The sequence below is a fragment of the Equus przewalskii genome, chromosome X (assembly GCF_037783145.1).
Source record: "Equus przewalskii isolate Varuska chromosome X, EquPr2, whole genome shotgun sequence".
NCBI lineage: Eukaryota > Metazoa > Chordata > Mammalia > Perissodactyla > Equidae > Equus > Equus przewalskii.
The window spans coordinates 43196048-43222033 of record NC_091863.1 but is presented as its reverse complement, the minus strand read 5'-3'; the positions used below and the strand labels follow the sequence as shown (position 1 = coordinate 43222033).

At 37.6% G+C, this 25986-nt stretch overlaps 1 protein-coding gene across 7 annotated transcripts in view; it reads right to left on the bottom strand.

Moving 5' to 3' along the window:
* WNK3 (WNK lysine deficient protein kinase 3) overlaps positions 1-25986 on the bottom strand; it is a 168945-nt gene that overhangs the window by 122934 nt on the left and 20025 nt on the right. For all 7 annotated transcript variants that reach the window (XM_070605478.1, XM_070605482.1, XM_070605477.1 and 4 more), the window contains exon 2: positions 22653-23307. In XM_070605478.1, the coding sequence (XP_070461579.1) occupies positions 22653-23189 (537 nt within the window). In that variant the 5' untranslated portion in view covers positions 23190-23307. The remainder of the gene's footprint in view (positions 1-22652; positions 23308-25986) is intronic.

Below are 25986 nucleotides of genomic sequence, written 5' to 3'. Positions count from 1 at the left end.
CTTTAATTTTGGCCATTTTAATTATAATATGTCTTGGTGTGGGCCTCTTTGGGCGTATCTTGTTTGGAGCTCTCTGTGCTTCCTGAACTTGGATGTCTGTTTCCTTCCTCAGACTAGGAAAATTTTCATCTGTTATTTCTTCAAATAAATTTTCTGCCCCTTTGACTCTGTCTTCTCCTTCTGGGACACCTATAATCCGAATGTTAGCATGCTTGATATTGTCCCAGAGTTCCCTTAGACTGCTCTCATTCTGTCTAATTCTTTTGTCTCTTTTCTGTTCAGCTTGGGTGATTTCCTCTAGTCTTTCGTCTAGCTCGCTGATCCGTTCTTCTGCATCCTCTACTCCACTATTGAGTCCCTCTAGTGAATTTCTCATTTCCAGTATTGTATTCTTCATTTCTGATTGGTTTTTTTCTCTATATCTTCCAGTTCTTTGCTGGTGTGCTCACTGTGTTCATCCAGTCTTCTCCCCATATCTGTGAGCATCCTCATGAGATTCTGTTTGAACTCTTTGTCGCGTAGGTTGCTTGTTTCTGTTTTATTTAGAACTTTTTCTGGGGTTTTGTCCTGTTCCTTTGCTTGGAAAGTATTCCTTTGTCTCCTCATTATGCCTCTTTCTTTGTGCTTACTTCTATGTATTAGGTGAGTGGGCTATGTCTCCTGATCTTGGAGAAGTGGCCTTATGTATGAGATGCCTTATGAGGCCCAGCAGTGTGCTTCCCTCTCATCACCAGTCCATAAGAACAAGGAGTGACCCCTTTGTGGGCTACTTGTGTCTTTCTGCTGCGGCAGGGTTGCTCTTACTGCAGGTACCCAGGGAGTCTAGTCTTTCCTTCCCTGGCCAGCTGTTTGTAAATCCGGTTTGGGGAGCCTCAGTAACGTTGGCTACAAAATCTATCAGCACAGTCCTGTTGCAGTTTTCCTCTTACTTGGGTTGGTACCCAGTGTAGCTGGTTGCTAGGTTCAGGGGCTTACAGTTGTTATAGGCCTCAGGCCTACAAGGCTGTTGTCAGTTCTCTTAGGAGTGCAGTTGAGTGGGGCTGGCACTGGGCACAGGGGCACTCAATTGTTTCAGGCTTTGGAAGGTGGGGCTGATCCTCTGTGTGGCTGATTGTGATGCACAGGTCTTCTGCCGCTGATAAGCCTTACCCCCGTCCCCAGGACAACACACACCGTCAACACAGCCCTGGTCCGTGCACACTTCTCAGCCCCCTGGAGTGTACCCCAATGTCACACTGCAGAGGCCCCCTCCCCTCCCCCAATGCCCCCCACAGTTCACCTGGTCCTCACACAGGCCCTGCCCCACAGAGGCAGACACCCTTGCGTGCCTGTAGAGGATCAAGGCACCCAGTCAATGCAGGCTGAAAAATAGCCTGAGGGCTTGCTGTTAGGTAAGCAGGTCTCTAGGGTAGGCAGCTTGCCCTGGCTGAACTGGATTAAATCTGTGCTCTAGTGGGCGTGGCAGACCCCTGGGCTAACAGGCCAAGGGAAGAACCTTAATGGCGCCCACTGGAGTCTGTGTCAGCCTGCCTGGACCAGGTCAGAACAATGGCCCCCACTTATGTCTCAGTCTCCAGAGAGGCTGCTCCTCTTCCCAAGATGCCCCCAGAGCCCACCAGGTGAGTCTCGTTTCACCAAAGCACTTTCAGCCTTCTCTCTGGTGATTTTAGGTTGCTGCAATGAGTGAGTTTGTCCGTGGGCCCTTTAAGTCCCTGGTCCTTTTGGCTTTCGGCTGATAGCTTTTCTCTGGGTATCCCTGCTGCAGTTACTAGCCAGTGAAGCCAGACAATAAGGCTCTCATCTCAGTTGGACTGAGTCTGAAGGATGCTTATAGCAGTATCGGACCCCATTCAGGACCTCACTCCTCCAGGGAGGGCTGCATACCTCACGGTGTCTCCGCCTGGCCAGTTGTGTAACAATTATTAAAAGCCCCATATCCATTTGTTTAGGATACGTTGACCTTAATGGCAGTGCGAAGAACCAGGAGAGAGAGATTTTACTGCTGATGTTTGACTTTGAGGATGCTAAAAGCAAACAAACAAATCCTTTGATGATATATGTCAGATTTGTGAGTTGGCCATAAATATCTGCATATCAACAGTGTGTCATATTTTATGCTTTCCATAACTTGATTTTTTCATGCATTAGTGGAAAGACTTTGACCTAATGTTCTGTGTAAATAACTTGCTATATTTCTTGGTAATTACTTGGTGAATTGCTAATTTTCTGTGAGTAAGGGCTATGGGTCCTAAGTGCTGTGTAGAAGACTGTTTATTTTAGTTCACGATGTTGAAAGATTTGGTCAGATGTTACTGAAAGGCCTATTTAGTAACTCTTAGAACGAGTCAATCACAAGAGTTTGTAATAGTTTCCTCCTCCACTAACAACTTGAGAGTCAACAGCACTCTGCTCTTACAAGTGGAAATACAATCAGTTTTTGCTTTACTATAACTTGGAAAAATACTTCTACTAGAATGTTTGTCATTTGTTTTCTTGATGGAACTGAGTTTTCATGTAATGGGGCTATTTTCCAAATGAAGGAACAACATATATATATAAATATATATATCTGAAAATTTTTGTTATTTGACTGTTTCTAAAATGTATTTGAGTGTGCTTGTAATAAGCTTCACTGTGGGGTCACATATGTGATTATGTGCTTCTCAGGGTAATTAAATGGGCCTCCTTTAAGTGACATCTAACAAGTGGATATCTAACAAGTCTAGCTATCCTCTCAGAACGGAACCAAAAATGGCAATGAAACGAAAGTTAAAAAATAAAAAGACACAATTGACTGTCCAGGTTGACATGTTGAGTGAGCATTCCAATACGCTTTCATTATAGTAGTGAATATATTCAGAGCAATGCAATGGAAGTGACAGTTTAAAAATCCATACTTCTATACCTAAAGCATCTATCAAAATTGTGGAGAAACTCATTTCCATTTTGTTTTCATTCATCATCTAAAATCACTTTGGGGAGGAGTATATTTTTAGACATCAGCCCTACATTTAATTGTGAAATTAGAATTAGATAATAATGTAGAAACAGCTGACTTTCTAAGAAAGGAAAAAGTAATTAAAAAAATATATACTAGGATTTTTGTTTCTGAATAAATACTGTTGTCCAAAGTATTCACTCTGGGATACTTCGGCTCTCAAACTATTGTTGTTATGACCCTCTTGAAAAATGTTTCCAGATTCTGTTTGAGCCACACAAGAAAGGCCCTATTAGATATAGGCACACCCCAAATAGTGTTATTTGGTTTGATTTCCCACTATCTTCATCAGACCAGCCCTCAAGGTGGAATATTCTCATAGACAAAGAATGATGACATTAAAGGGAGGAGGGATAAAGCTTGCTTAAATATATATGTTCTAGTCTCTTTGTTTAAAAACTAGTCATATAACTTTATTAAGTACAAACCAAAGGCAGATGTTTCCATAAAATGACAAAAAGTGAGAATGGCAGAAGACAGACGTGGTCTGGGAAATATCGTTAATTTTCCCAGTTAGCTCGACGAGTTAGTTTTGAGCTAACTCTCTACTTGATAGATAAAATAACAAATTGATACATCTCATAGGCTGCATAATTGCACCCCAAAGATGTCCTTATCCTAACCCCTAGAACCTATGAATATGTTAACCTGACATTGCAAAAAGGACTTTGAAGATGTGATTAAATTAAAGATCATGTGATGAGTAGATTATCCTAGATTATCTGGGTGGGCCCAGTGTAATCACAAGGGTCCTTACAAGAGAGAGGAAGGAGGACCATAGTCAGAAGGAGATCTGACCATTGAAACAGAAGTTGGCGTGATATGATTGCTGGAAGTGGACAGTGAGCCAAGTAATGTGGGCAATCTCTAAAAGCTGGGAAAGGCAAGGAAGCAGATTTTTCCCTAGAGTGTTCGGAAGGAGCAGAGCCTTGCCAACACTTTGATTTTAGTCTAATGAGCCTCATTGTGAACTTCTGTAGACTTTCTTCTTATTGTGGTTCTCCACGACTGGAAGATAATAAATTTGTGTTGTTTTAAGCCACTAAATTTGTGGTAATTTGTTACAACAGTGATAGGAAATGAATACAATACACATAGCTGCCATTCATTCATATAACAAATAAATATTCAGTACCTACGATCATCCAGAACTGTGCTAAGTGCTAGGGACAGTATGGAGAGAAAAAACAGACATGGGCCCTGTTTTCATAAAGCTTACAGTAGAGGGAGTTTATATTCAGTAAGAAGAAGGCTTGGAGATTGGAATTAGTGAAAAGATGAAAGGGCTGTTAAATATAGGTTTGAAGGAAATGGTAGGGTTGGGAGTAGCAGGCAACAGGGATCCCACTCCTTTACCACTTAGTTTTCTTTTTCTAACTTTTATTTTAAGATAATTTACTACTAACAGAAGAGTTGCAAAGATAGTATAAAAAGTTCCTATATGCCCTTCACTCAGTTTCCCCCTATGTTAATATCTTAACCAGAGAACATTTATCAAAACTTAAGAAATTAACGTTAGTACAATACTATTAACTAAAGTACAGAACTTATTTGGATTTGACCAGTTTTTCCACTGATGTCCTTTTTCAATGCTATGATCCAATCCAGGATCCCACATTGCGTTTAGTTATGTCCCCATAGTCTTCCAATCTGTGACAGTTCTTCAGTCTCCCTGTATTTCATGATCTTGAATTTTTGAAGAGTACTGCTCAGTTATTTTGTAGATAGTCCCTGAATTTGCATTTGTTTTATGTTTTCTCATGGTTAGATTTAGGCTATGAATTTTGGCAAGAATACTACAGAAGTGATACATCCTTCTCAGTGCATCACAGCAGGGGGTACATGCTGTTGATGTGGATTACTGGTGATGATAACCTTTATCATTTGGTTAGGGTGGTATCTGATAGATTTTTCTCTACTGTGAAATTAATATTTTTCCCTTTATAGTTTAAAAAAATCTTGGGAGTAGATACTTTGAGACTATGCAAATATCTGTTTTTCCTCAAACTTTCTCCCATTGTTTTGGCATCCATTAGTGTATCTTGCCCATAATAAGTATTACTGTGGTGTTCTAATAGTAAGTTTCTATTTCCCACATTCCTTCTACTTTTATTAATTGGAATTACCTCTTAGTTTTATGTAGTGTCTTCCTAAGTATGACTGTTAAGTTTCTGAAAACCCAACAATTGGGGAATTTGTGGTTGAGGAACTTTAGTATATCTTAAATTGTTGATAGTGGTATCATACACTTTCCATTTATGAAAAATAAAATTAATTGAACACTTATGCAGGTACTTAATTTGAATATTTCATTTAATCTTTGTGACAGTTATATGAGGTAGGGATGATTAGTTTTTAGATGGTGGAACTGAGGTTTTGGTACATTAAGTAACTTACCCAAAGGGATAGAGCAGGGATTTGTAGTCCATCAATTATATAGATAAAACAGTTGCATAGATGACTTAAAAATTTCCCCCTCATTAGTTATTTGAACAGATCATTCTTTTGTGTCTTTATTTTAGAACAAATTATTTCTTAAATGGACCCTGTTTAAAATAATGTTCTTAACATTAAACTGCTGAAGCTTAAGCAGTACTAGTTAATGGTGTCATTTAAGGCCACTCCCTGGCTTGGGGCTCAGAGGAACAGTTTCATAGTTGGGTTGCCATAGTTCACTGTCTGGCCTTCACATTTTGTCAGTGTCCAGAGGTGATTGGATGCGTTGAGTAAACTGACTTGTGCTAACTCAAATGCCTAAATCTAGGGCACAAACTTATTAATTTAGAATGAAGAATATAGTTGTTAGGTCAAATGCTCTAGTTGGTCTATAGGCTAGATACATGGAAGCTATATTATAATGAGAAGTGGCTTGATAATTATAGAGTCAGAACAAAGAAACTAGATGTTCCTGTGTGTCCTCCTGCTAAGACAATAGACCAAATGAACTGGATGCTCAAGTCCTGACTGGATGAGGACTTCCTCTTTGTTCAACAGTACTGGAAGACAAGTGAACCTGGTTCTGTATGTGGTTTGTTCCCCTTTCCATATGTTATCTTAACCACTGTAGATGAGCACTTTTCTTTAGGTATTCATTGCTGTCTAAAGGCCTTAACATGCTACTGTGGCCACACTATGACTGTTATATGCTGATTTCTTGATTAATACTTTGATGTTAGCATTTACCAATTACCATTACCCTAGCGTGTGTTTATTTCATTTAGTTTTATAAAGTTCTGGGGTGCTACATGTCTCTCCTTGGAAGGTGGTTTGTGAATGAGATATCTGCAGTCATTGCTGTGAATACTGTTTCTGAGAGGCAGAGTGATGAACTAGAAAGTGCTTGGGATTCAGATTTTGGCAGACCTGGGTTCCAGTGTTGCCTGTGCCAGTAAGGTACCTTGGGCAAGATAAGTAGGTTAACGTTTTGGAGGCTTAATTTTTCACTTTTTTTTAAGAAAAATATAACAAACCTGATATACAAAAAAGAATAAAGAATAACATAATGGAGATTGTATATCTGCTGTTCAGCTTAAGAAAAAGAATGTTGAGGATTAGAGATAATGCTTATAAAGCATGTGGCACATGTTTGAGTGTTCTATAAACGATAGTGATAAAATAGTGAGCAACCTCATATTTATCCAGAATATTCATTGATAGACTGTTCTGTAAGTTAAGTACTATTTTGAAGGCTTCATAGTGTTCATCCTTACTTAAACTAGTTTTTTTAATAATACAGCTTTTATATCATTGTTGATGATTTCTTCCTCCTTTCACATTTGCAGAAACAGATCCATGCAGCCTCTAACCTGGTTCTGTAGCTCATTGTTGGTGTTTGCATTAAGAGCCATAGCTGATAAGGCCATAGTTTACCTTTCGGAAATGAAATGCTTCTTATCTTAAATAAATACATATGCAGGTTAGTCATGTTGGTATTGTGCCTTGTCTCAGGAAAGGTTTTGTGTACATTTTTAGCATTCCATATCTTATAGATTAAGTATTTAGTTAACATTCATAAAAGGACAGTATTTCCTTTTAAAGTAGTGTGGAGTAGTTGAAATCTATTTGGTAAATTTGTATTTTGCCTCTATTATATTTATCAGCCATATAAATTAATATTAATAACACAGGAAAATTGATATTTGATAGTTTTTTATGGGTGGCCTTACCTAGAGACAGCAAGATTTAGGGATTACTTTTGTAGAATACAATTTTCCTGGCTTCTGACTATGTCAGCTCCATTAGCTATTCCTGCTCTCTAGTTTGCCTTTTGTGGTTCATCATTTCCTTTCTTGTGTAAGAACTCTCCTCATTGGCAATGTGTGAAAGTTACCTTATCAAAGTGGTTGTCATTAATACAGTAGTGTGTGTGTATATGTGTGTGTGTCTGTCTGTGTTTAAAGGAGGATTACTATAGTAGCTGAAAGCTTTCCTCTGGATTTTAGTGCTAGTTTGACAGGTTTACTTTCCACTCATTGAATTAGAAGTGGACCTTTGAAGATCTTGGCTGTACCTTTTTAGTGGACTTTACCTCTAGCAATTTTTCTAGGACAGCAGTTGTAATTTTATAAAGTTGTTTACTTCTAATGCTGACTATTTTTGATCCATAAGACCAAAGGATAAAATGGAGTAGTTTAGTTTGGCACATGAAAGACTTGTATTTTACTAGTTTAATCAGGAGGCATCAAAATTTATTCATTATTCTTCAGAGCACATCTGCTGATCTATCATGAGTAGATGACTTCTAGCTAATTATAGGGACATTTAGGACTTGTTAGTCATCTTAGGTTAGATAGAAAAGCATAAACACTTATTTCCAGATCTCTTCTAAATTTAGCATTCCTTGCTTTTGTTCTTTGAGTTCCTTAACTTTTTTTAGCCCTTTTTTAAATTGAGATACAGTTGACATATAACATTGTGTAAGTTTAAGGTGTACACGTGTTAGTTTGATACATTTATATATTGCAGTATGATTATTACTACAGTAGCTTTAGCTAACACCTTTATCATGTCACATATGTATTATTTCTTTTTTGTGTTGAGAACAGTGAAGATTTAGTCTCTTAGCAACTTAGAAGTTTATTGTACAGTATTGTTGACTATAATCACTATATTGTACATTAGATCATCAGAACTTACTTATCTACTAGTTGTAAATTTGTACCCTTAAACAGTATTTCCTAAATTCCCTCATCCCCCAACCCCTGGTAGCCACTATTCTACTTTCTGTTTTACAAGTTCAGTTTTTTTAGATTCTACATGTAAGTGATATCATACAGTATTTGTATCTTGAAGGGCTGTCTGCACACCCATGTTTATTGTTGCACTATTCATAATAGTCAAGATATGGAATCAACCTAAGTGTCCATCACCAGATGAATGGATAAAGAAGACACACATGCACACACACACTCACGTGCTGGAATGTTATTTAGCCATGAGAAAGAAGAAAATTCTGCCGTTTGCAACAACATGGATAGACCTTGAAAGCATTATGCTAAGTGAGATAAGTCAGAGAAAGACAAATACTGTATGAATTCCTTAACTCTTTTTTAAAATAATTTTTTATTGTGGCAAAACGTACATAACATAAAATTTACTATTTTAACCATTTTTTGTTGTTGTTGTTATGGAAGATTAGCCCTGAGCTAACTACTGTCAATCCTCTTCTTTTTTTGCTGAGGAAGACTGGCCCTGAGCTAACATCCACGCCCATCTTCCTCTACTTTATATGTGGGACACCTACCACAGCATGGCTTTTGCCAAGCGGTGCTATGTCCACACCCCGGATCCGAACCAGTGAACCCCAGGCCGCCGAGAAGCAGAACGTCCAAACTTAACCGCTGTGCCACTGGGCCGGCCCCTATTTTAACCATTTTAAGTGTACAGTTCAATAGCATTAACTACATTAACATTGTTGTACAACCATCACCATCATCCATCTTCAGAACTTTTTCATCATCCCAAACTGAAACTCTGTACTATTAAATAATAACTCCCCATTCTCCACTCTCCTCAGCCCCTGGTAGCCACTATTCTACTTTCTGTCTCTGAATTTGCCTATTCCAGGTACCTCATATAAGTGGAATCATACAGTATTTATCCTTCTGTTTCTGGGTTATTTCACTTAGCATAATGTTTTCAAGATTAATTCACATTGTAGTATGTATCAGAATTTTATTCCTTTTTAGGGCTGAACAGTATTCCGCGGTACCTATATACCACATTTGTTTTATCCATTCATCCATTGATGGACATCTGTGTTGTTTCCACCTTTTGGCTATTGTCAATAATGCTGCTCTGAGCAGTGACATACAAATATCTATTCAAGACTCTGCTTTCAGTTCTTTTTTTTAAGATTTTATTTTTTTCCTTTTTCTCCCCAAAGCCCCCCAGTACATAGTTCTATATTCTTCATTGTGGGTCCTTCTAGTTGTGGCATGTGGGATGCTGCCTCAGCGTGGTTTGATGAGCAGTGCCATGTCCGCGCCCAGGATTCGAACCAACGAAACACTGGGCCGCCTGCAGCAGAGCTCACGAACTTAACCACTTGGCCACGGGGCCAGCCCCTCTGCTTTCAGTTATTTTTGGTATATACCTAGAAGTAGAATTGCTGGATTGTATGATAATTCTATGTTTAATTTTTTAGAAACCACCATACTGTTTTCCACAGTGGCTGCACCATTTTATATTCACACTAGCAATGCAGAAGGATTCCAGTTTCTCCACATCCTCGTCAACACTTATTTATTTATTTTTAATAGCCATCCTAATGGGTGTGAAGTGATATCTCATTCTGGTTTTGATTTGCATTTCTCTAATCACTAGTGATACTGAGCTTCTTTTCGTGTGCTTATTAGGCATTTGTATTTCTTCTTTGCTAATTTTTGAACTCGGTCGTTTGTCTTTTTGTTGTTGAGTTGTAGGAGTTCTTTATATATTCTGAGTATTAATTCCTTAATATGTATATGAATTGCAAATATTTTCTCCCATTCTGTGGATTGCCTTTTCACTCTCCTAATAGTACCTTTGATGCACAAAAGTTTTTAATTTTGATTGAGTCCAATTTATTTATTTTTTCTTTTGTTACTTGTGTGCTTTTGGTATCATATCCAAAAATTCACTGCTAAACCCAGTATCATGAAGCTTTTCCCCTATGGTTTCCTCTAAAAATTTTATATTTTTAGCTCTTATGTTTAGGTCTTTGATGCATTTTGAGTTAATTTTTGTATATCATGTAAAGTAAGGGTTCAACTTCATTCTTTTGCATGTGGATATCTAGTTTCCACAACCATTTGTTGAAGAGACTACCCTTTCTCCATTGAATGATCCTGGCATCTTTTTCTAAAATCATTTATTTGGCCAAATGTGCAAGGATTTATTTCTGGCTCTATAGTCTAGTACATTGATATTTATGTCTGTCTTTATGCCAATATCACACTGTTTTGATTACTGTAGCTTTATAGTAAGTTTTGAAATCAAGAACTCCAACTTTGTTCTTTTTCAAGATTGTTTTGGGTATTTGAGATCCCTTGAGATTCCATATGAATTTTAGGATGGGTTTTTTTTTATTTTTACAAAAAATGTTGTTGGGATTGTGATAGTGATTGCACTGAACCTGCAGATCTCTTTCGGCATTGACATCTTAATACTATTATATGTTCCAATCCATAGACATGGAATGTGTTTCCATTTATTTATGTCTTGTTTAATTTCTGCAATGTTTTCTAGTTTTCAGTGTTGTAAGTCTTTGATCTCCTTAATTTTCTTCCTATGTATTTTATTTTTTGTTGCTATCATAAATAGAATTATTTTCTTAACTTTTTTGATTATTTCTTTTAGTGTGTAGAAACAAGTTATTTTTGAGTGTTGTTTTTGTATTCTGCAACTTTGCTTTATTAGTGTTTGATTTTGAATGTTAAGGAAGGTAACCACTAGTAAAAAAGGAAAAAATATACTTGTAAGTTAACAGAATAAAGGAAATAACAAAGTAAAATATGTAAAGAACCTAAAATAAAATGGAAGGAGTAAAATTAACCATATCATTTGCTATATCAAATGTGGACATATTGCATTTGCTTGTTAAAAAACTCAGACTGTCAGGACAAAACCCATATGTGTTGTTTACTAAAAACATACTTAAAACATTGATAAGGAAAGGTCAAGCTAAAGGTATAAACAAGCAAAGAGAAAACAGGAGTGGCAATATTAATATCTATCGTAGAAGGAAGAAAGTAAAGCTAAAGCATTAACTAGGATATTGTGAAGTTATTTACTTCACAGTTTAAGAAGATACATCAAAGACCTATAGGCACCAAAAATATTTTGGCTAATAGTTGAAACTCAGAACCTGTAATAGATTCAAGGAAAATGGATAAACATATAGCTATGGTAGGAAATTTCAGGTGCATTTCTTTCAGAATAGGACAGATCTAACACAAAAGGTAAATAAGTATAGAGGAATTGGATAATATAATCCACGAACTCCATTTGATGGATATGTAGAACTTTATATCCTTCAAATAGGGAATATACATTTTTATAGTCTATAAGCTGCTAAAAAATGTTGGTTGAATATGTGGTCCAAAGAGAATCTTAAGTTAAAGAAAAGAGATTTTATATTCTGCATTGTTCAGTAAAATTGGAAATAAATAATGACACATATAACCAAAAGATTCTTAACTAGAGATTAGAAATGACACCCCTATATAAATTTTGATAAATAAAATCAAAACTGAAATTATAAACTACCTAGAAAGTAATGGAAAAAAAGACGACATTACAACAAAACTTATGGGTTATTGCAAAAGCTATACCCAGAAGAAAATTTATTGCCTAAAATGTCTTCATTATTAATGTGAACGATAACTAGAAGGAATTTAGTACTGATCTTAAGACATTAGGGAAATAACACCAAAAGAAAGCAAAGTAGGCGATCTCGTCAAGATGGTGGTATAGGCAGACTGAATTCACCTCCCCCCATGAACACAACCAGGTTACAACTATTTTTGGAAAAATTACCCTGCAGAGAAAACTGAAAACTGGATAAAATGGATCCCCACAACAAGGGACAGTCCTGACTGAGGTGGAAGAGACAGAAATTCCTTCTGGAGAGAAAAAAAGCCACCTTTGCGAGTGGTAGAGCTTCATAGCCAGCTGAACAACAGCCACCCTAAGATACACAGCCTTCCCTGGAGAAGTGGGAACCTTAGCAGGGGCACATTACCACTATAAGCATCCTTCAGACTCAGCACAACTGAGACGAGTGTCTTACTATCTGGCTTTGCTGGCTACTAACTGTAACGGGGCATACCCCCAAAAAAGCTATGGGACAAAAGCCGGAAAAACCCACCTCTTAAAGGGCCCATACACAAATTCACCCATCTCAAAGAGCAACCTAAAATCACAAGAAAGAAGGCTGAATAGTCCTTTGGTGGAAAGAGACTTACCTGGTAGGCTTTGGGTGCATCTTGGTAAGAGGTGAGACCTCTCTGGAGACTGAGACATTGGTAGTGGTCCTTGTTGTGACCTAGTACAGGCGTGCTGACACAGATGCTGGCAGACACCACTGAAGTTCTTCCCCTGACCTGTTAGTGCAGGAGTCTGCCACACCCACTAGAGTGCAGATTTAATTAAGTTCAGCCAGGGCAGGCAGCCCACCCCAGGGCCAGCCCCACCCAAAAGCGGGTCCTCAGGCTACTTATCGGCCTGACAAGACTGGGTGCCTTGATCCTCTACAGGCAGCCGAGTGTGTTCTCCTCTGTGGGGCAAGGCCTGTGTGAGGACCAGGTGAACTGTGGGGGGTGTTGGTGGAGAGGTGGGGGCCTCTGCAGTGGGGCGTTGGGGTCTGCTTCTGGGGGTCGGGAAGTGTGCATGGACCAGGACTGTGTTGACACTGTCTGTGAACATGTACGGGATGGGGCTTATCAGCGGCAGAAGACCTGTGCTTAACAATCAGCCACACAGAGGATCAGCCCCACCTTGCTAAACCTGAAACATGTAGGTGCTCCCATGCCTAGGGCCAGCCCCACTCAACTGCACTCCTAAGAGAACTGACAACAGCCTTGTAGGCCTGAGGCCTATAACAACTGTAAGCCCCTGAACCTAGCAACCAGCTACACTGGGTACCAACCCAAGTAAGAGGAAAACTGCAACAGGACTGTGCTGATAGATTTTGTAGCCAACGTTACTGAGGCTCCCCAAACCGGATTTACAAACAGCTGGCCAGGGAAGGAAAGACTAGACTCCCTGGGTACCTGCAGTAAGAGCAACCCTGCCGCAGCAGAAAGACACAAGTAGCCCACAAAGGGGTCACTCCTTGTTCTTATGGACTGGTGATGAGAGGGAAGCACACTGCTGGGCCTCATAAGGCATCTCATACATAAGGCCACTTCTCCAAGATCAGGAGACATAGCCCACTCACCTAATACATAGAAGTAAGCACAAAGAAAGAGGCATAATGAGGAGACAAAGGAATACTTTCCAAGCAAAGGAACAGGACAAAACCCCAGAAAAAGTTCTAAATAAAACAGAAACAAGCAACCTACGCGACAAAGAGTTCAAACAGAATCTCATGAGGATGCTCACAGATATGGGGAGAAGACTGGATGAACACAGTGAGCACACCAGCAAAGAACTGGAAGATATAGAGAAAAAAACCAATCAGAAATGAAGAATACAATACTGGAAATGAGAAATTCACTAGAGGGACTCAATAGTGGAGTAGAGGATGCAGAAGAACGGATCAGCGAGCTAGACGAAAGACTAGAGGAAATCACCCAAGCTGAACAGAAAAGAGACAAAAGAATTAGACAGAATGAGAGCAGTCTAAGGGAACTCTGGGACAATATCAAGCATGCTAACATTCGGATTATAGGTGTCCCAGAAGGAGAAGACAGAGTCAAAGGGGCAGAAAATTTATTTGAAGAAATAACAGATGAAAATTTTCCTAGTCTGAGGAAGGAAACAGACATCCAAGTTCAGGAAGCACAGAGAGCTCCAAACAAGATACGCCCAAAGAGGCCCACACCAAGACATATTATAATTAAAATGGCCAAAATTAAAGACAAAGAGAGAATCCTAAAAGCAGCAAGAGAAAGGCCACAAGAGACACATAAAGGGAAGCCCATCAGGCTATCAGTGGCCTTCTCAGCTGAGACCCTACAGGCGAGAAGAGAATGGCACAACGTGTTTAAAGGGCTAAAAGGAGAAAACCTACAGCCAAGAATACTCTATCCAGCAAGGGTGTCATTCAGATTAGAAGGAGAGATGAAGGGCTTCCCAGACAAGCAAAAAGTAAAGGAGTTTATCACCAAGAAAACAGTTCTACAAGAAATGCTGAAGGGATTTATGTAAGAGGGAAAGCAATGACCACAAACACATATAAAAATATATATATATATATTACAGAAAAAACAAAACAACACAAAAAAAACCAGGCAATAAAATCACCTGTAAAGGTAAAAATATAGTAAAGGTAGCAGATCAACTTCCTGTGAAGATAATATGAAGGTTAAAAGACAAATGTACTAAAATCACCAATTTGAATGATAAGAGGGTAACATATAGACACACACTAAACAGGAGACTATATGTGATTTCAAAAACATAAAATGTGGGAGGAAGTGAGTGAAAAAGTAGAGCTTTTAGAAAGACGTCAAGCTACAGAGTCTATCAACTCTATATAGACCGTTATATAAATAGAATATTAAATAGGATCCTCATGGTAATCACAAATCAGAAACCTATAATAAGCAAGCAAGAAAGTAAGACAAAAGAAAAAAACATATTACTAAAGGTAGCCATCAAAGCACAAGGGAAGAGAACAAGAGAAAAAGAAAGGAACAGAGACAAACTCCTAAAACAACAAGAAAAAAAAGTAACAAAATGGCAATAAATACATATTTATCAATAGCTACTTTAAACATCAATGGACTAACGGCTCCAATCAAATGCCATATGGTGACCAATTGGATAAAAAAACAAGACCCACGTATAGGCTGCATACAAGAGACACACTTCAGACCTAAAGACACTCACAAATTGAAAGTGGAAGAATGGAAAAAGATATTCCATGCAAATGGCAAAGAAAAGAAAGCAGGGGTAGCAATACTTATCCCAGATAATATAGACTGTAAAACAAAAACTGTAACAGGAGACAAAGAAGGGCTCTACATAATGATAAAGGGAACAATCCAACAAGAAAATATAACACTTGTAAATATCTATGCACCCAACATAGGAGCACCTAAATATATAAAGCAATTATTAACAGACATAAAAAGAGAAATAGACAGTAACACAATAATAGTAGGGGGCTTTAACACTCCACTTACACCAATGGATAGATCATCCAAACAGAAGATCAAGAAGGAAACACCGGCCTTAAGGACACACTAGACCAGATGGACTTACTAGATATATATAGAACATTCCATCCAAAATCCACAGAATACACATTCTTTTGAAATGCACATGGAACCTTCTCCAGGATTGATCACATATATGGCCACCAAACAAGTCTCAATAAATTTAAGAAAACTGAAATAATACCATGCATCTTTTCTGATCACAAATGTGCGAAACTAGAAATCAACTACAGGAAGAAAACCAGAAAAGCCACAAAAATGTGGAGATTAAACAAAATGCTACAGAACAACAAGTGGGTCAATGAATAAATCAAAGGAGAAATCAAAAAATTCTTGGAGACAAATGAAAATGAAAATACGACATGCCAAAACCTGTGGGATACAGCAAAAGCATTTCTAAGAAGGAAGTTTATAGCAATTGAGGCCTACCTCAACAAACAAGAAAAAGCCCACATAAACAATCTAAAAGCACATCTAAAGGTACTGGAAAAAGAACAACAAACAAAGCCAAAAATCAGCAGAAGGAAGGAAATAATAAAAATCAGAGCAGAAATAAATGAAATAGAGACTAAAAAAAAAATAGAGAAAATTAATGAAACCAAGAGCTGGTTCTTTGGAAACATAAACAAAACTGACAAACCATTAGCTAGACTGACCAAGAAAAAAAGAGAGAAGGCTCAAATTAAAAAAATCACAAATGAAAGAGGAGAGATTACAACAGACTACCCAGAAATACAACAGATAATAAGAGAATACTATGAAAAGCTATATACCAACAAGTTGGATAACCTAGAAGAAAACGATAAATTCTTAGAAACATACAACCTTCCAAAACTGGACCAAGAAGAACTAAAGAATTTGAGTAGGCCAATCACCAGTAAGAAGATCAGAACAGCAAACAAAACCTCCCAAAAAATAAAAGTCAAGCATGAGATGGCTTCTCTGGTAAATTCTACCAAATATTCAAAGAAGACTGAATACCTATCCTTCTCAAACTCTTCCAAAAAATTGAAGAGGTAGAGTAGGCTTCCTAACTCATTCTATGAAGCCAACAATATCCTGACACCAAAGCCAGACAAGGATGACATGGAAAAAGAAAATTACCAGCCAATATCACTGATAAAGATCGATGCAAAAATCCTCAAAAAATACTAGGAAATCGAATACAACAATACATTAAAAGATCATACATCATGATCAAGTGAGTTTCATTCCAGGGATGCAGGGATGGTGCAACATCCTCAAATCTATCAACGTGATATACATCATTAGCAAAATGAAGAAGAAAAATCACTTGATCTTCTCAATAGATGCAGAGAAAGCATTTGACAAGATATAGCATCCATTTGTGATAAAAAGTCTAAATAAAACGGGTATAGAAGGAAAATACCTCAACATAATAAAGGCCATGTATGACAAACCCACAGCAAATATCATTCTCAATGGAGAAAAACTGAAAGCTATCCCTCTAAGAACAGGAACCAGACAAGGATGCCTACTTTCACCACTCCTATTTAACACAGTATTGGAAGTCCTAGCCAGAGCAATCAGGCAAGAAAAAGAAATAAAAGGCATCCATATTGGAAAAGAAGAAGTGAAACTGTCACTCTTTGCAGACGACATGATTTTATATATAGAAAACCCTAAAGAATCCACTAAAAAACTTCTAGAAATAATAAATGAATACAGTCAAGTCCCAGGGTACAAAAGCAACATACAAAAATTGGCTGGGTTTCTATACACTAACAACGAAGTAGCAGAAAGAGAAATTAAGAATACAACCCCATTTACAATTGTAACAAAAAGAGTAAAATACCTAGGAATAAATTTAACCAAAGAGGTGAAAGATCTATACTCTGAAAACTATAAAACATTGCTGAAAGAAATCAAAGAAGACACAAAGAAATGGAAAGATATTCTGTGCTCTTGGATTGGAAGAATTAACATTGTTAAAATGTTCATACTTCCTAAAGCAATCTATAGATTCAAGGCAATCCCTATCAAAGTTCCAACAACATTTTTCACAGAAATAGAACAAAGAATCCTAAAATTTATATGGAACAACAAAAGACCTCGAATAGCCAAAGGATTCCTGAGAAAAAAGAACTAACCTGGAGGTATCACACTCCCTGATTTCAAAATATACTACAAAGCCATAGTAACCAAAACAGCATGGTTCTAGCACAAAAACAGACACACAGATCAATGGAACAGAATCGAGATCCAGAAATAAACCCACACATTTATGGACAGCTAATATTCAACAAGGGAGCCAAGACATATGATGGAGAAAGGTGAGTCTTTAATAAATGGTGCTGGGAAAACTGGACAGCCACATGCAAAAGAATGAAAATAGACCATTCCCTTACACCATACACAAAAATCAACTCAAAACGGATTAAAGACTTGAATATAAGACCCGACCGAAACCATGAAACTTCTAGAAGAAAACATAGGCAGTATGCTCTTTGACATGGGTCTTAGCAGCATATTTTCAAATACCATGTCTGACCGGGCAAGGGAAACAAAACAAAAAATGAACAAACGGGACTACATCAAGCTAAAAAGCTTCTGCACAGCAAAGGAAACCATCAACAAAACGAAAAGACAACCTAACAATTGAGAGAGGATATTTGGAAACCATATATCAGATAAGGGGTTAATATCCAAAATATACAAAGAACTCATACAGCTCAACAACAAAAAAACCAACAATCCAATTAAAAGATGGGCAAAAGATCTGAACAGACATTTCTCCAAAGAAGATATATGGATGGCCAACAGGCATATGAAAAGATGCTCAACGTCATTAGCTATCGGGGAAATGCAAATCAAAACTACAAGGAGGTATCACCTCCCTCCAGTCAGAATGGCTATTCTTAACAAGACAGGAAACAACAAATTTTGGAGAGGTTCTGGAGAGAAGGGAACCCTTGTACACTGCTGGTGGGAGTGCAAATTGGTGCAGCCACTATGGAAAGCAGTATGAAGTATCCTCAGAAAATTAAGAATAGGTCTACCATATGATCCAGCTATCCCACAGCTGGGTATTTATCCAAAGAACTTGAAAACGCAAAGGCATAAAGATACCTGCACCCCTATGTTCACTGCAGCATTACACACAACAACCAAGACTTGGAAGCAACCTAGGTGCCCATAAAGGGATGAACGAAGAAACAAGATGGGGTATTTATACACCATGGAATACTACTCAGCCATAAGAGATGATGAAATCTGGCCATTTGTGACAACATGGATAGTCCTTGAGGCTATTATGCTGAGTGAAATTAGTCAGAGGGAGAAAGTCAAATACCATATGATCTCAATCATAAGTAGAAGATAAAAACAACAACAAACAAATACATAGCAAGGGAGATTGGATTGGTGGTTATCATAGTGGAGGAGGGGAGAGCAAAAGGGGTGATTAGGCTCACATGTGAGGGGTTGGACTATAATTAGTGTTTGGGTGGTGAACATGCTATAATCTACACAGAATTCAAAATATATTACGATGTACATCTGAAAGCTACATAATGTTATAATCCAACATTACTGCAATTAAAAAAAATAAAACTTTAAAAAATTAAAACAAATTTTGCAAATAGCAAGAAAAAAATAATTATTACACAAGGCTCAAATATCCACAATGGAGGGAAATGTCATCAAGAGAAAAAGGTATAAAAACCTTTTGTTGAGTTGTGAATTACAAATCAGACGTGCAAAAATAAAATTTAAAAAAAGAAAAGAACTCCCTAATTTTAAGGGAGAAGACTAAGCAAGAGGTAGTATGAATGCAATAAAATACAGTTCACATATTTTAATGATGTTAATAAGTAGAAAATATGTATCAATTGATAAATAGCCAATTTTATATATTATACACATATATATAAACAAAGATTGGAAAAGAAGCTACAATAATTTAAACATTTAAACTGCTCACTGGAATGTTTTGCTACAAAATTGTTTAATTATACTATAAAGAAATAAAACTTTAGGGAAAAAATGGGAAATTGTACATTACAAACTGCACAGTACTCACAGGAAAGTAATTAAAAGATGAGGCGCTTATCCTTCTGGGATTCTAAATGAGTTCATTTCTCTTAATTTTAAATATGCAGAAAATTAAGTGAGATCCAAAAACTGCATCAACTAAGTCCACCAATTCTGACATTCCTTTCAGAATAGAAAATTGCAATTGTTGTTCTCTGTGTAAATTAAAATTTATATATTTACATTTGCTCCACATGAGAGATTCCCAAATCTGGCTATGTATCCGATTACCTGGGGAACTTTTAAAATAAGTTCCTGGCCCCATCTCCTGGAGATTCCAATTTGGAAAGCCTGGAGTGGATGCCAAGAATCAGTATATATAATATAAAGCTCATGTTGGTGTATTAAGGGTACTCCTCCTCTGATTCAGCTAGCTTTTGGAACTGGTCCCTTATTTCAGGGATTTTCAAACTCTACTGTGCATACAAACCACCTGCAGATGTTACAAAGAAGCAGATTCTGATTCAGCAGGTCTAGGATGAGGCCTAGGAACCTGCAGTTCCAACAAGCTCCCAGCTGATGTCCATACTACTGGTCCAGAGACTATACTTTGAATAGCAAGACCTTATAGGATCTTTCGATCTTTCCACAGGTGAATGATAGATGGCATTCCCCTATGCAGTTCCTACCACTAGAATATTTTCTTCAAGTTTTACCTCAAATCCTTTAGCATAGCTAGAATATACAATTTGCAAAATACTTGACATATCTTTACTATGTACCCTAGTACCAAGTGAATGGAAATAATTTCCTCCATTTACAGAGTATCCCTAAAGGATGAGCGTTACTGATGTCACAATTCAGAGATGAAATCAAAATTTACATAGTTTTCAATATATATACAAGGAAGTTGATCACAATCATGGTTATAATAGTGAAATATTGGACAAAAATGTAGATGTCCAACAACATAGGACTGATTAAATAACTTATAAGGGCATCTATTAAAAATAATGATGTGTTGGGCCAGCCCTAGTAGCCTAGTGGTTAAGTTTGGCACACTGTGCTCCGGCAGCCGGGTTCAGTTTCTGGGTATGGACCTATACCACTCATCTGTCAGTGGCCATGCTGTGGTGATGGCTCACATACAAAATAGAGGAAGACTGGCAACAGATGTTAGCTCAGAGCTAATCTTCCTCAGGCAAAAAAAAGAGCAAATATAATAATAATTTTTAAAAAATGACGTAAATGCACAATTACTGGTAATGAAAAGATGTTCATGATAAGTAAAGAAAAGAAAAAAGGTTTCGTAAAATCTTTTTTTAAAGATTTTATTTTTCCTTTTTCTCCCCAAAGCCCCCTGGTACATAGGTGTGTACTTTTAGTTGTGGGTCCTTCTAGTTGTGGCATGTGGGATGCCACGTCAGCATGGCTTGATGAACGGTGCCATGTCCGCGCCCAGGATTTGAACTGGCAAAACCCTGGGCCTCTGAAGCAGAGCGCACGAACTTAACCACTGGGCCACGGGGCCAGCCCCCTATAAAATCTTCTAATACAATTCCATTTTGTGAGGGTAAAAAACACACAGTGATATATACATTTACACAAAAGAAAGAGTCCAGAGAGATATATACTAAAATATTTAAAGCATCTTCAAAGTACTGGAATTTCAGGTGATTTTGATGTTTGTTTGCTCACATTATCTAATATTTCTATGACATAGATCTTATAAAATTCTTAAAGGGTAAAAATAGGGTGAGAAGAAAACCAAGCAAACCCCACATGCACACACCTTTCAAGAACTACTAGATTGGCTTAACTTCTAGGTAACTTGCACTCCAAAGAGCCATAAGGGACTTCATGCAAAGCACTTTGAAAGCTTGTTAAAATTGCAATCTTGCATCCCACCCCAGACTTACTGAATCTGAATCCCTAACAATAGGCTCTGGAATCCTGCTTATAAAGCAAACACTGACTCTTACAAATAGAAAAGTTTCAAAAGTTTGGTGTTAAACAAAAAGCTTCCTAGAAATGCAGGGACCTGGACTAAATTTCAACCTATCTGAATGGCAACCTACAGCAAATTCAGAACGGGTGAAATCACAGTACATACATACACACCCACATGCACCAAGACCATTGGAATTTGAACAACCACAAAAACCTATACTTAGGGGCCGGCCCGGTGGCACAGCAGTTAAGTTCGCACGTTCTGCTTCTCATTGGCCCGGGGTTCACTGGTTCGGATCCCGGGTGCGGACCAGGGCACCAATTGGCAAAATCCATGCTGTGGTGGGTGTCCCACATATAAAGTAGAGGAAGGTGGGCATGGATGTTAGCTCAGGGCCAGTCTTCCTCAACAAAAAGAGGAGGATTGGCAGTAGTTAGCTCAGGGCTAATCTTCCTCACACACAAAAAAAACAAAAAACCTATACTTAGTGATTTATTTATTCAATCTTAATTTTAAGCATCTCACGTGAACACTGACTATTTCTCAGGAGCTAATTGACGTCACAAAGATTTTCCTTATAGTTGATCTACATCTATCTGAAACTATTCGTTTTTTTTTATCTGAAACTATTCTTATTATAACCCCTTCTATGATGTTTTATCCTCCTTTAGTCCTTTTTTAGTTAAAAGTACCACATAAACATTTATTATGGAACCAAATATTTAGGTAATTCAACTATTCTTCTATTGTTTTCATTTGTCCTTTCTAAACACATTCCAACTGACTAACCCCAGTAGATTCTGGTGATTATTTCTTCCAGAGATCCTCTTTGAGCTAAATTCAAAGGCATGGTGGAGTATATATTAAAAGAAGTCCTCAAAGAATCAAGAAAAACATTTCCTATTCTGAAAAATACCACATGAACCCCCCCAAAATTTACTGAAAGAAAAAGAGAAAAGAGAGATATCACACTGAATATATCCCTAACATATCACACTCTTAAGTATTTAGTATAACAATCAACTCATAAGGCATACATTTACTAAAAGTTTTCAAAATGAGATGTTAAGAGTTTCGGGAATTTTCTAAGGTTAATAAATTAAGAGCATTTTCCTAAAGAAAGCCATGATATTTTTCTCCTTTAAAACAGAGGGGAAAACATTAGGAGAAAAAAAGGTCGGCATGAGCTCCTAAGAGGATCTAGGAAAGGAGCACAATTTCAGGGAGGTGGGGGACAAACTCTTCATTTTATTTTAATCCATGATACATTTTAATCCTGGATCACTCAGAAGGCCAGGCCAGTTAAAACTGCAATTTATTAAAACCAAGAAGATTTTATACCCACCTGCAGTTCACACCAAGCAACCTCAACCCATGTTTCAGTGTCCAGTCCTTTATACACTGTTTTAAATGCTCCTCTTCCCAGCTCTATGTCAAATTTCAGGAACCTGCCACTAGGAGAAGTAGCTACAGCCTTCATTTCTGCTTCTTCTTCCATTTCCTTTTCATTTTTCTCCTTGAAACAATCTTTTGAGGATTCCGAAGTTGCCTTTGAACATTGTTCATATTTAACTTCTTGTCCTCCTCTTAGCACATTTGTAGGAAGCTTTTCTACTCTTGGAATATCTGTTGCAGTCTTTATTCTCTCATCTTTGGAGGAAGATTCAGCAACTTTGTCATCTTCTGTCATCTCAACACTCTTTCGGAAGAATCTCTTCCTTTCTATGGTTTCCCCAGAAGCAGACAAGGTACTGTTTTTTTCCTTTAGTCTTGCTTCTACTGTCAAAGTCGCTGGAGCCTGAGGAACTCTGTTTTCCAATGAAACTCCATCAGGTTTCTCAGAATCTTCTGTGCTAGCTGGCTCTCCTGAATCAGTAGCCATTGTAATTAAGGTTGGCACTAAAATTTTTCCTTTTCCACTCTTCAGTCCAGTTACATCTCAGGTATCAGAATTATCAGAATGGACTTCCTTTTACGCGGTCATATGTTTCCATAGCAACCTGAAGGGGAAAAAAGGATATTTTAAAATCAGCCCACAAAGGAAATCATTAAGGAGAAAATAAGTCACCTGATGGTTTAATCCCTTTTTTTTAAAATAAGATGTTTGCTCTTTTTCCTCTCCAATCTTAGCAACCATCAGACTCCAGGGACCATGTCTTATCTTGTTTATCACTGTAGTCCTCAGTGGCAGACTGCTTGGCATATAGCTCAGCAAGTCTTGATATTGTATGAATATTGGTTAGGAACCTGGTTTTCAGCCCCATCTATCAATCCATCATATTTAAAACAAGAATCCAAACCCTGAGTTCACTTAACTACAAGGTTAACACACACAATAAGTAAAACAAGCAGACAATTTCTCAGTAGGTGGTCTTTGTCTAAAATTCTGGAATCAATCCAACAGTAGTTTCTTTGTGGTGAAATATACTTAATATCAAATTTATGATCTTAACCATTTGAAGTGTACAATTCAGTGGCATTAAGTACATTCACAATATTGTGCAATCATCACTACTATCTTTTTCATCATCCCAAACTGAAATTATGTATCCATTAAACACTAACTCCCCATCTCCCCAGCCCCTGGTAATCTCTATTCTATTTTCTGTCCCTATGAATTTGCTTATTCTAGGTACTTCACATAAGTGGAATCATACAACATTTATCCTTTTGCATCTGGCTTATTTCACTTGGCATAATGTTTTCAAAGTTCATAGATGTTGTAGCATGTAGCAGAATTTATTTCTTTTTAAGTCTGAACAATATTCCATTGTACGTATATACCACATGTTGTTTTAAAGATTTTATTTTTCCTTTTTCTCCCCAAAGCCCCCCAGCACACAGTTGTATATTTTTAGCTGTGGGTCCTTCTACTTGCGGTATGTGGGATGCCACCTCAGCGTGACCTGATGAGCAGTGTCATGTCTGCGCCCAGGATCCGAACTGGCGAAACTCTGGGCTGCCGAAGTGGACCGCACGAACCCAACCACTCGGCCACAGGCCCGACTCCCACATTTTGTTTATACATTCATCTGGTCAATGGACTGGGTTGTTTCCACCTTTTGACATTGTGAATAATGCTGCTATGAACATTCAATAGTAGTTTTGAATAATGCAAATACTTGTTTATGAGCTTGCCTTCGGATTTTAACAGAAAGAAACTACTGTCAAATATTAACACACTATAATTTAAAAAATGGCAAGAAAGACTTAAAAATATGCAACCTCTTGAACCAGCAATTCCACTTATAGGAACTTGTCTTAGAAAAATAGTCAAGAATCTGTGCAAGGGGGCCGGCCCGGTGGCGCAGCGGTTAAGTTCGCACGTTCCGCTTCTCGGCGGCCCGGGGTTCGCTGGTTCGGATCCCGGGTGCGGACATGGCACTGCTTGGCAGCCATGCTGTGGTAGGCGTCCCACGTATAAACTAGAGGAAGATGGGCACGGATGTTAGCTCAGAGCCAGGCTTCCTCAGCAAAAAGAGGAGGACTGGCAGTAGTTAGCTGAGGGCTAATCTTCCTCCAAAAAAAAAAAAAAAAAAAGAATCTGTGCAAAGATTTAACTATAAAGACATTCATTATAGCACTTAAAATTTGGAAAAACTGTAACAAAACATAAGCCTAATAGAAGTTTAATTAAATACTCCAAAATGAGATTGGATACATCATTTAAAAAACACTGCAGTTTTTAGTGAGATGAAAAGACATTCCCTATAAATTATATGGTTAAAAAAAAGAAATAGATACAACAAGCTTCCATATACACACACACATAAACACACACACACAAAATATTAACTCTGAATGGTGGAATTACAGACTTTTTTCTTCCTGCTTTTCTGTATTTTCTAAAACTTTCCACAATGAACATGTGGAAATATATAGAATATATAAGGAAAAAAATTTTTCAAAAGAATAGTCAAACCACCAATAAGAAAATCCTTCCCTTCTCATGACAAACATGCATCACAAAGTTAAGCCTGTATACCTGTTTATTATACTATGTGCCTTACAAGGCACAATTTGTCATGTCAAACCAAAAAGAAACAGAAATATCAAATTTGAAAAACTAAAGAAAAACAACCCTGAACTAAAACAAACAAAATGGGGAGAAATACTCCAAACTGTTATACACATTCAACACAATTCCTATCAAAATCCCAGCTGCTTTCTTTACAGATATTAACAAGCTGATCCTAAAATTCATATAGAACTTCAAAGGGCTGAGAATAGCCAAAGCCAAAACAATCTTGAAAAAGTACAAAGTTGGAGGATTCACCCTTCCCAATTTTCAAATCTACTACAAAGCTTCAGTATTAAGACAATGTGGTACTGGCATAAGGATAGATGTATAGATAGGCAGAATAAAAGTAGAGTCCAGAAATAAACCCACATATTTATAATTGATAGATTTTCAACAAGGATGCCAAGACAATTCAATGGGGAAAGAGCAGCCTTTTCAACAAATGGTGCTGGGAAAACTGGATATCCACATGCAAAAGAATGAGGTCGGACACTCTAAGTAGGGTTTCCTGGAAAAAATGCCTGAAGTGAGTCTCAAAGAAAGAAAATTAGCTGATCCAAGCAAAGGGAAGATCACAAGCAAAGTCATGAAACAGCACAAAGTAAGTGTATGAGTGGTACCACGAACAGTTTACTTGCAGGCACATTAGAAGCAGGCA